At 42.4% G+C, this 12453-nt stretch overlaps 1 protein-coding gene across 1 annotated transcript; it reads left to right on the top strand.

The window, feature by feature from the left end:
- The first annotated feature begins 18 nt into the window (after window positions 1-18).
- c4h2orf69 (chromosome 4 C2orf69 homolog) lies at window positions 19-6109 on the top strand. The gene is made up of 2 exons (XM_059966987.1): window positions 19-539; window positions 3852-6109. Exons 1-2 carry the CDS (start codon window positions 153-155, stop codon window positions 4692-4694), a joined length of 1230 nt encoding a protein of 409 aa, XP_059822970.1. The 5' UTR covers window positions 19-152; the 3' UTR covers window positions 4695-6109.
- The last annotated feature ends 6344 nt before the right edge of the window (window positions 6110-12453 follow it).

Below are 12453 nucleotides of genomic sequence, written 5' to 3' on the forward strand. Positions count from 1 at the left end.
CCCTTGGAGGTCGACCGGGTGGGGGGTGGTGTGCTACCTCCATGAAATTAGTTTTTGCAGGGTGGGATGTTTGCGTAAACAAAGTTACGGACTAATCAATAAACTTGCATAATTCCGGGTGCACTGGGTCTGCTTCCTTTCTCGTGTAAAATATGGGAAAAAAACGGAGAAGCGCAATGACACGAACACTTCGCAGCTTTTCCCTGCCTTTCACTCGGAAGTTGGGATTCTGTGTTCTGGTTTTCTGCTGGACGGGCACTAGGACCCAGCGACCTCTCCTTGCTCTCCGCCGCCCGCAGTCGGAAGCCTGGAGTCGGCGCCTCCGAGCGCTAGGATCCAGCGGCCGGGGCCCGGTCGTCATGAGTGGGCCCGGCCGGGCGGCGGAGGCCGCTCGGATTTGGAAGGTGCCCGGGATCGAGGTGCTGCGCCTGAGCGGCGTGACAGGTTGGGGGCCGGGCAAGAAGAACGACCTGGTGCTGGGTGTAGGCGACGACCCCCGGAGCGGGCAGCATGTGGTGTACTTCCCCGGGGACGTGCAGGTACTTCCCCGCAGTTTTCGAACTGCGGAGACCTGGGGGTCGGGAGAGGGGGACAGCGAAGGCACAATGGGGGTGGCACCCCGGGTCCGCGTTGCCGCATTGAGGTCGTGGGTGTCCGACACACACCCACCCCAGCCTCGGGACCCCTGCTCGTCCTGGGCCGCGGGAGTGGACGTCGGCCGCCTCACTCCTGTCAGATTCGACCGTGTTTCGTGGGCTGCAGCCTCCCAGTTATTGCAGTAGTTAAAGCAGTTCAAATATCAACAATATTAGCACAATATCCATTCTTCAGAATGTCAATATCAAGATGAATGAGGTCACAATGACCTGCTATCCCAAACTGTACAAAATATTAGCCATAACGTCGTGAGTTATGTGATTTGGGATTGGTAATTTTTTTTAATGGGAAAATATGAACATTTAAGAATACCTGAGTTGGTTGGTAATTTGGTTATTATAAACAAAGCTATACAAATTCCTGTTTGGTAATCAAATCCACAAGATGAAGCACATAAAGGAGGCCTGATGAAGGGTCTTAGCCTGAAATATCAACTGTTTATTCCCCTCCATAGATGCTCCCTCCTGACTTGCTGAGTTCCTCCAGCATTTTGTGTGTGGCTGAAAAGGCCACACAGAGGATGTGTATGTTGATAGAGCTTCCAGAGGAAATATAGTAAAGACGTTTGGACGGGTTCATGGATTGGAACTGTTTGGAGGGATGTGAAGCAAATACAGGTAAATGGGACTAGCTCAGTGACGCAGGGTGCACAGCCTGGACAAATTGAGATGAAGGGCCGGTTTCTGTGTATAACTCAACCACTGTAGCCATGGAAACAGAGTTTCTTTAAGAATGGCTCTGATGAAATGTGTTTGATCTGAAACATCAACTCTTTTTCTCTCTCCACAAATTCTGCCTGGATAAGGAATGTACTGGGATAAGTAATGCCTAATGCCCAATGCCCAGACCACATTTTAGTAAATCAGATCACTTGGCTGTCCTTCTCCTGCTTGCATACAGGCAACAGCTAAAGAGCAAAGCTCCAGAGATTACAACAATGAAAAGGTAGTCACAGGAGGCAGAGGAGGCTTTGGGAGTGTTTGGAGTCGGTGGACTGGGCTGTGTTCAAGGACTCATCTTTAGATCTGAATGAATACACCATGGTGGCCACGGATTTTACAAAAAACAGTTGTAGATGAGTGTGTCCCTACAAAATCACTCAGAAGCCCTGGATGAACCATGAATCCACAATCAGCTGAGGCCAGGTCAGAGGCATTCAACCCTGGTGACGAAAGTTACAAGAGTTATAAGTATGATCTCTGGAAAACCATCTCATGGGCGGGTGGCGATTCCAGACTAAACTTAAATCAATGAAGGATGCTTGACCGTTGTGACAGAGCTTGAATACTATCACCTCTTATAAAGGGAAATCAAGCGACATAGGCAACAACGCTTCACTTCCAGATGAGCTCAATGCCTTCTATGCTCACTTTGACCATCAAAACATGGAGGAACCATCAAAAACTCCCACAGTCCCTGATGATCCTGTGATTTTAGAGTCTGAGTCCAATGTGACAGCAGGCTTCAGGAGGGTGAGCCCAGAAAAAGCATCCAGCCCAGACGGCGTACCTGGCCAAGTATTAAAAACCTGTGCTGATCAACTGGCTGGAGTGTTCACTGAGATCTTTAACCTCTCACTTCACCAGTTTGAGATACCCACCTACTTCAAGCATGCTTCAGTTATACACAGTGCTTAAGGAGAACATGGTAACCTGCCTTAATGACAATTGGCCAGTAGCACTTACATCCACAATGATGAAGAGTATTGAGAGGTTGGTGATAAAACACATCATCAACTGCCTGAGAAGCAACTTGGATGTGTTCTAATGTGCCTACTGGTGCAACAGGTCCTCAGCAGATGCCATCTTATTGGCTCTTCACTCAACCCTGGAACTTCTAGACAGCAAAGATGCATACATTAGGATGCTCTTTATCGACTACAGTTCAGCAATCAATACCATCATCTCCTCAAAACTAATCAATAAGGTACAAGACCTTGGCCTCAATACCTCCTTGTGCAATTGGATCCTCAATTTCCTCACTTGCAGATCTCAAGTCAGTTCTCTATCACCACAGGTGGACCACAAGGCTGTGTGCTTAGCTCCCTGTTCTACTCACTTTACATGTACGTCCGTGTGGCTATGCATTGCTACAATGCTATATTCAAGATTGCTATTGACAAATCAGCATATAGGAAGGAGAGTGAAAATCTGGCTGAGTAGTGCACAGCCTCTTACTCAATGTCAGCAAGACCTCGGAACTGATTATTGACTTGAGGAAGAGGATACCAGAGGTTCCAGTCCTCATCAGAAGATCAGACATGGAGAGGGTCAGCAACTTTAAATTCCTCGGTGTTACTATTTTGGAGGACCTGTCCTGGGCCCAGCACGTAAGTGCAATTACGAAGAAAGCAGTGCGTCTACTTCCTTAGGAGTTTGGCAAGATTCAGCATGACATCTAAAACTTTGAATAACTTTTAAAGATGTGTAGTGGAGAGTATATTGACTGGCTGCACCACAGCCTGGTATGGAAACGTCAATGCCCTTGAGTGGAAAATCCTACAAAAAGTAGTGGATATGGACCAGTCCATCACAAATAAAGCTCTCCGCTCTATTGAGCATGTCTATGTAAAACAATGTCACAGGAAAGCAGCATCCATCATCGGGGACCCCACCACCCAGGATGTGCAATCTTCTTCTGCCATCAGGAAGAAGGTACACGAGTTTTCCCACAACCTAAGGACTCACTTTCAAGGACTCTTCATTCATGTTCTCACTATTTATTTATTTATTGTTTCTTTTTTTTTATTTTGTATTTGCTCATTTTGTTGTCTTTTGTACACTGGTTGAATGCCCAAGTTGGTGCAATTTTTCAATGATTCTATTATAGATTTATTGAATATAATTGCAAGAAAATGAACCCCAGGTTTGTATATGGTTACATATATGCACTTTAATAATAAATTTACTTTGAGCTTTGAATACCAAGCAATAAGCTTTTGAAGTTTATGAATTGTTTAAATGTATTGAAACAATAAAAAACAAATTTCTTGTTGAAGCTGGAGCGAATCTGCATTAGTGTTGGTGCCTGTGATTCAGTTTTTCAACAGTGTGTACATCAGAGTTTAATAACAGTGCAACAAATATTTCTCCACATTTGTATTCTGGGGATGATTATTTCCATGCTGACAACAGGCAGTAGTATTTCAAAATGTCTAGTCTGAATTGTTTTCTGTATTTGCATTTTCTTTGCAGAACTATCATGAGCTGATGACACGCCATTCAGAAAACCTTCGCTGGCAGCGATGGAGCCTAGAAGAAGTCGCTGTTTTACTGTTCCATCGATTTCCTCGCAGCCACATCTGGATCATTAAAGCTTCCCGGATTCATCTACACAAGTTCAGTTGCTATGACAACTTTGTGCAAAGCAATCTATTTGGTGTGCCTGAGCATAGCTTTGACAGAGGAGCTTTCAAACACTTATATTCATTGTTAATGAATGGCTTCAAGCAAAAGCACACTCTTTTACATTCACGGACAAGTCCAAGTGAAAGGGCTTGTGGTTCATTTGCAGTCGAGCATGGTGAAGGCTGCAGTGATCTCTCTAAAACTTCAAGTAGTTTTTCCACCAAGAATGATCTGAGTACTCCAAGTCTTTCTGGAAATTACACAGAGGTTGAAGACTTGAAATGCACTGACCCTTCATTGAAATTTATATTGATTGGTTTCAGCAAAGGTTGTGTGGTGTTGAACCAGCTGCTGTATGCGTTGAATGAAGCACAAAAAGATGAAGAACTGGCGGCCTTCATCAGTAACATTAAAGGAATGTATTGGTTGGATGGTGGTCATGCTGGGGGAAGCAATACCTGGGTCACTGATCCAGAAATCCTGAAAAGATTTGCCAAAACAGGTATTCCTGTGTTTACACATGTTACACCTTACCAAGTACAGGATAGTATGAGGGCTTGGATTGGAAAAGAGCATAAGAAGTTCATCCGGCTCTTGGGGGAGTATGGTGCTAAAGTGACAAACCAACTTCATTTTGAAAATGAAAACCCTTCTCTGGACAATCACTTTAGGGTCCTTCAAGCATTCTAATGTACTTGTGATCGATTGTGACAGAAAAATCACTAATTCTTGGTCTCATTTGTTCTCAGTAAAGCTGAGTCGGAAAAGCTGCTTATGTATGAAACTGGTACTCCTAAGAAACATATTTAATAGTTTGTGGACTAAGTAATTATATGTGATATTTCCACCACAAGTTCTAATTGAGTCTCTGTTTTCGTACATTAAACTACTGTTGCAGGTACTGTTTGAGCTGCCTTAATTTAGCATTCCATTTGCTTACATTTTGTGGACTTGATCAGATTAAATATTTTGCTGTCTTCTAATCCAGTATAAAGACTGCTGAATTTCCAGTCATGAGAGACATCTGAAATTTGTCTCATTTCATTAGTTCCACCCACAAGCAAAGAAGAATGTTTGTGTTTAAGTGAATCTGTGCTATATAACCTAGTTACCACACTCACAGATGACTACAGTCTATATTGGAAGCAGAACTGATATTTGTCAAAGGAAGTTGAAGTGATGACAATTAACATTTTGACCATCTCAAAGTGATTTCCATCGAAACTTGCCTTTAAAGGGGCCAACATTTAGTTTGGTACACTCTTGCATGCAGCTTCTAAGATCTAAAAGATAATATGTTTTGTAATCACAGAGGATATAAATGGCCATGACAGATATATGTGAAAACAAAATAATCCTTCTGGAATCTGGAAATGCATGGCATGTGTTCACTCCACATGAGGACAGATGAAAGAAGATGCAACAATCGGTTAATAATACTTGACAGTGTTGTCAAACCTTCCAGTAGTTACTGTAAGTCCTCATTCCAGCTGGTGTTTGGAACACAATCAGCTTCCTGGATTGCTGAAAGGCCCCACTTTCGGCTCATTGAGAGCAACGATGATAGTGACTTGCAGCAGCCTTGATGTGGCTTCTTCAGGCTAAGCTCTTGGGGTAGGGCAACATAGATAAATTTCTAGAGCTCTTGCTTGATCTTGTCACCACACTGACCTCTGCTTCATGTGCAGTGATCACTTGAGAATCAATAATCGACTATTAATAGTTTCCCTTATACTTTAGACCTGGGATAGCTCAATTGATACCATGCATTCTAAATTCAGATACAGAAACTTATAAAAGTTTGTTTAATTCTAACAATCCATGGATGACCCCTTCCAATTAAAGGCAGACTAGGGAATTCATTAAAATAAAGCTTTCAGGAAAGTATGCTATGATGGAGGAGGGTTAGTGGTTAAGTAACATTTGATAGTACTGTATAAAGTGACCCCGTTTTAAATAGTTGGTTTTAATCATGCTACCTACTGATAGAAATGAGTCACTTGTCAGCTCTAGGCCATAGTGCATCATTATAGAGTGTTTAATACTTATGTTATGAACATTTGGTTAGCATAACATTAGTGAATAAACATAGCTTTGTTGCTTTGGTATTTCGTTGGTCTGGAATTGATTGCACAAAATGCTTTCATATGTAAAATGAATCGTAAAATACAGTGATTTTTAAATGGGAAGTTTCAGTTAATTTTGAAAACTATTCAACACTAACCAAACAATTCCATCAATTATGCAACCTAATATGTGATTGAAATAAGTAAAATGGAAAAACCCTCTCATGGATATCCCAGTGATCATTATCGTGTTTCTGGCAATGATGCTATGTTGTGCTAAGGATATACTCAGCACTGAGACTAATTATTTGCTACTCACTTTACGGCACATACATAGAAAGATTCTGCCATCTGAGTGTCATAACCTATTCCAGCTGAAATCATTACCCTGGAACATGTCCTAGATCAATTTTGTTACTTCCTCACAAAACCATTTGCCGCATGAGAATTTCTATGCAGAAGTGGAAATCCTGGAGTTTCGGTTAGCTGCTTGCACCTTTTCTTCCGGCACTTCTCCAATGCTCGTTCTGAAGCAGCAACAATTCCCAAATACGATAAACCATTAATTTGCATGTATGTGTGCTAGGCTTGATCCAGCAGGACGTTAATTTCAACGGAGCAGAGTGATTGCCAAGAGCCAGTGATCTAGTAATTAACTTAATATTGCGAGATAGCATGATTCTCAAAAAGCACTTCAATGTTTCAGCAGGAAGTTGCTGTGGCCACCTATACCTGAGTCCAGATTCCAAAACAGATACTGCTATGAGCTCTGGTGTGGGAAGGGAATACCACGTTGGCAGATGAAAAGGTTCAAGGATGTGGTCAAGGACTTCTCTAAAGAACTTGTACCAGCTCCTGGGAATCTCTAGTCCATGACCATTTCTAAGGGAGGAGGCGCATTTGGGATAAAGTTGAGGATATTGGTTTCATGTATTGAGAGTACACAGAGGCCCTTTATGAGCAGAAAAAGCAGACCATGTTATAAATTACCCATCTACTACCCTCCCTGTTGTTGAGTGCATGGTGATCCTAAGGATATTACAGTTGTCCATTGTGTTTTTGTGGCAAGTTACGGAAGTAGATTGCCAGGACTTTCTACCATGCAGATACTGCTGCTGCTCAAGTTGGGACTCGGTTCAGTCTTGATCTCGGGACCATCCACCTCAAAGTACCTTATTAACCACCATATGCCCCAGCTGTAAAAGAGTCTTCAGTTCCCATATTACCCAGTGACCTCAGAGCACACAAATGCAGTGTGGAAGTGAGTCATCCTGGACCTTGCAAATGCTACAGGAAAAAGACAATGCATGCAAAATTCCCAAAACAAGTGGTCCTTTGACTGCTAGGTTCATCATTACCCCAATGATTTCTCTTGCACACTCAACAGTACTTCTCCAACCTCATCCACACACCCACGACTTTTCCTGAAATTCTGAAGATCCTCAAAGGTGGGGGTGGGGTACCTTTAACTTTTGTTCAGTGTCCAAGAGGAGATATTTTCATTGAGGAACCAGGAAATTAGATGTTGATGTTACATTTGTGGGGTGTCACAAAAGCCAATGATGGCTGTATCTGCTATACAGCTCTCACATAATGCACAAACTGGAGATGACATCGGATGTCAATCAGGACTTGCTATCCTTCCCCTGAATTTCTGTATTTAACCAAAGTGCGTCCACACTAACCACCATGTCGATCTATATTAAACTTTTTTTCCCTGCATCAATTTCATATCACCCTATGCCTTGCTCATTCAAGTGCTTGGCTTTATGCACTTTAAATAGAGATCCTACCTCCACCACTTCCTCTGGCGGCTCAGACCAGATACCAACTACACTTTGAGTGGAAAATTTACCTTTCAGATTCCCTTAAAGCCTCTTTCCCATCAAAATACACATATGATTTCTAGTGTTTATATGGGAATATCTTTAACATGGGAAAGAAACACTGGCCATCTACCCAATCTGCTGAGTTCCTCCTGCATTTTGTGTGTGTTGCTTTAGATTTCCAGCATCTGCAGAATTTCTTGTGTTTGTGATCTACTACCTTATCCATGTGAAACACTGGTTCCATGGAACAGCACAAAATGAAATACAAAACAGCGTAACAGTAAAAAATATGAACTAGGGCATTACATATGCCTCCCATAAATTTACGTAGCTTTTTTAAGTCAAGCCTCAAAAAACCCGATCAAGTTTGTTTCGATTTCCAGGAGTAACCTTGTGGAGTGTAATCTTTGCTTCTGCTCACAAGGGTCGCCAGGAGCTGCAATTTCCATGGTGCTCCTAGCCTTCACAGCCATCACTGTAGAAATGGCAGAAATTATCTGGTTGAGAACCCAGACTAAGTTTGAAATCTCTGTAGCCAGGATTCCGTCTGGGATTTGAGGAAGGTAGTGGTAAAGGGAGAATCCTGATTGCCTGGACAATGGTCATTTGCAGGCTATTGAGTTAATTGTCCACAGTTATAGGAGCATTGCTGGGATCAACAGCAAAGATTATTGTCAGCTATAATTATAATGTAAATTCTGGGATTTATTTTAAGCACTTCAGTCTAAAACTTATACATTTCAACTTTGTCCTTCCATCTTTATTAAAACATTTTTTTCCTCAAGGCAGTTATTCTACATCAATTATATATTACACCACAAAAAATAAATAAATTAAATCCAAATTTATCTGATCAGTGTTTCCGATGTAACCAAGAAACTGGTACTTTTTTACATTCTACATGGTCTTGTTCTAAAATTCAACCTTTTTAGACAAATTTAAGACTTACTGGAACAAATTACAGGAACACAACTTCCTCATAATCCAATATTACTCTTACTAGGTGATATTGAAGGGATAAAACCGAAACCCAAACTAAATAAATATCAGAAAGAATTCATAAAAATTGCACTGGCAGTAGCCAAAAAGACTATTGCAGTTACTTGGAAATCGGATACATATTTAAGTATAGATTGTTGGAAGAAAGAAATTTATGGCTGTATTCCACTAGAAAAAACCTTTCTTTTTTTCTTTTTTTTTCTATAGGGAAGTTAGGGGGGGGGGAGGGGTTATATACTTTTTTTTTCTATACTTTACTTTGTAATCACTTAAAAACGCAATAAAAAAAGTTTTCAAAAAAAAAAGGCAGTGGAGAATAGATTCTATTTAGTTCGAGGCTTTGCTTTCAATGTGATGTGAGTACATAGTATACTGTTACTGTTTCAAATTCCTTCGCTGGGTAAATTAAGATGAATGTTAAAATGAGTATGTAGGAAATGAGACACAAAGTAAATCCGATTGGTCTATGCAAGAAAAAACAAATACTGTGACCAGAATGGAAACCATGTGACAATTGAAGGGAATATTATTGCAATTTTCACTGATTCAGTGGAGGCGGGCTGTGTGCCTTCTCTCTCTCCTTGTCTTCCAAGGCTGTTTGACTAATTTCTTTCACTCATCTGTCATGTGAGCTTTAATTATTAGAAAGGATCAAGAATAAAGTACCTGTCAGAAGTCAAGCACCATCTCATTCAGCTCTGTATGAATGAAGTCATATAGTCTTTGGGACATATAGAAATAAAACAGGGCCTTTAGCTCATCCAGTCCACTTTGACCATCAACCACCCACTATTCTTACATTAATCCCGTTTTATCCTCCACACATTCTCGGCAACTCCCCTTGGATTCTATCACCTGCCTACACGTACAACACAGTGGTCACTTAACTCATCAACCTGAAAGCACAGCAGCCGGAAGAAACTCCCGCAGTAGGTTCTAAATGTATTACCACCTTATCTGTTTCCTGCCACTGCTGTAATAGCAGATGAAGACCTACTAGATTATAGATTGTGTAGAGAACCACACTGAATGAAATATTTCAATACATATTTTCAACTTGAGTAAATGCCATAGGAAATCCACTGGAGATGTCACTGCATTAAGATCCAACAGCAGCTTTGTCAAAACCAGCCTGGCATCCACAGAATCCACAAAATTAGGGCGTCAGTTCACAGTGGCGTTGAGGGGAATTTTTAAACAGCAAAACTCCATTTGAATTTACTGCCAGTGTCTTGACTTTCTGTGATATTATCATTTTATTTGTTCTTGGCTTCTTATTGCTGTCCATTTGGAGCAGCACTGGTAAAGGGTTTTGAGGTTGGTCTATTCTGCCACAGAGGGCAGCAGAAATATACTGAATTCAGCTGTGCACCAATGTAGCTTTGGTCCTGGGCTTCAGAAAAGCCTGGCATTTTATTAATGCTTTAGTTACCAGGTTAGGGGTGGATGGGTAGGCGAGGTAGGTGACATTGGACACAGTAGATGGAACATATGGAATTACTCTTCTGAACCTCATCATAATAGTGAACTGCACTGACATTCCCCTCACAGTGTAGTCTGAAAACGCTTAAATATATCACTCAAATAAAAATACAATAAAATATGTACAATGGAAAGAGAAAGATAATCGAGTGATTAATATAAACTAGTGTTTCCCTAAGACCACACTAGTTCTGTCAGGAATTGTAGAGGAGGCTGGAGCAGAAAGCAGAGCAGCAGAGACTATGTTAACAGGAAATTATATTTTACAAATAAACTTTGAAATAACAAGTCAACAAGGTAACTGAAGGCTAGGAGCAATTGATTGAAGCTGGCTTGTTCATTAGTTGAACAAAAGACTGTGACTGAGAGGTTGGTTTAAATAGGCTGGCAGGTAATGAGATGGAAATGGGTGGCAGGTGACTCCTGTTAAGTGGGTGGAGACTGAGAGGTGCCGAACAGCACTGGCCTGACAGGAGCCCTCCCCCCCCCCCCCACACAGCCAACATCTGACAGCCAAGGACAATCCAAATGGCTTCAGTGGAACTCCTTGTTCAGCAATGCATCCAGGTTGAAAACAGACCTCTCCTCCAGGCCGTGCCCTTCCCAGTTGACCAGGTACTGCACACCCTGACCACAGCAACATGATTTCATCAACTAACGAACCACATATGCTGGACTACCTTCCATAATCCTGGCTTCCTGAGATTCAAGCTCATGTGGATTGAGTTTGTGGCTGTAGATTTAAGACAGCATGTGGAAGATAGGTGTGATCCTGAGGGACAGTGGGTAATCTTAAAGGGGCCAATGAAATGGGGCAAGAACTTACGGGAGTCGGTGCTCAAGGGCAGATCTTGGGTGGACAATTGAGACACGGTTCCTAGGCTGGAATAATCTGGCTGGGCACCAACACCAATTAGCAGCAGCTGGCAGCTAAGTTAGCCCTCTGTGCCCTCTTCCAAGCATTCCAGCATTAGCAAACTAGGGCCCTGGCAGACAAGACCTCCACTCTTGGCTCCTCCATGGGGGACTACAAGGGGTTGGTAGCCATGAAGCACTAAAAAAAGAGTGACATACTCTTGGCAATGGAGATTGTGGGACAGTTTGACCGAGAGCAGATACATCTTTTTTGTGGAAGGGTTAGAGGTAGTGAAGCATCACAAAGACGTCTCCACCTGCTGACTATCTCTTTCTGACTGATCGTTGGTCTGTGGATGATAGCCACAAGACAAACTCACTGAGGTGCAGAAGGCTCACCAGAAGTGCGAGATGAATTGTGAGCCCCGATCTGACACAGGGAAACTGTGGAGGCAAACTACATGTGGAAAACCAGGTCCACCGAGTCAGCGGCTGATGGAAGCTTCCAGCGCCTTGGAGACCCTGTCCACAGCTGTCACGATCATCATGGCTCAAACATGAAGTGGCAAACCCATGACGAACTCCATGCTACTGTAGGACCACAGACTTCGATGATTGAAGAAATTTGACTGGGCACATTGAAGGCACACAGTGATGAACTGACATACACCTGAGATCATGATAGGCCACCACAGCCAGCATTGCAGAAAATCCAGAGTCCGTTGTGCACCTGGATGGGCAGAGAGGGGTAGGAAGTATTTGAGTATCTTTGTGTGCCTGGCTGATGGCACATATATGTGGTTGTCATGTGTGTCAACCAGATCAAGTTTGTACTGTAGGGCCTTGACGAATCTGATCCTGAAATGATTAGGGTGAGGTTCAATCTCCACTTCAGCTGCCATGACAGGGTGTCTGCCTTAGCATTCTTGGAGCCAAATTGGTAGGAGATGGCGAAGCTGAATTGCTCAAAGAGGGCCAAGCAAGCCTGATGTGGGGTGAGTTGGAAGGATTGCTGAATGGATATGAGGTTCTGGTGGTCAAACCAGATCAGGAATGGCTCATTTCCCATCAGCCAATGCCTCTATTTGTCCAAGTCCCATTTGCTGGTAAGTAGTTCCCTATCTCCTACTTGTCAGCATGTAAGAGTGGTCTGTCAGGCTGGCTTCCATTTTATTGAAGGTGATGGCTAAATTGTGTATTTCTGTGGGAGTTTGGGAA

Source organism: Hypanus sabinus, chromosome 4 (assembly GCF_030144855.1).
Source record: "Hypanus sabinus isolate sHypSab1 chromosome 4, sHypSab1.hap1, whole genome shotgun sequence".
In the NCBI taxonomy this organism is placed as follows: domain Eukaryota; kingdom Metazoa; phylum Chordata; class Chondrichthyes; order Myliobatiformes; family Dasyatidae; genus Hypanus; species Hypanus sabinus.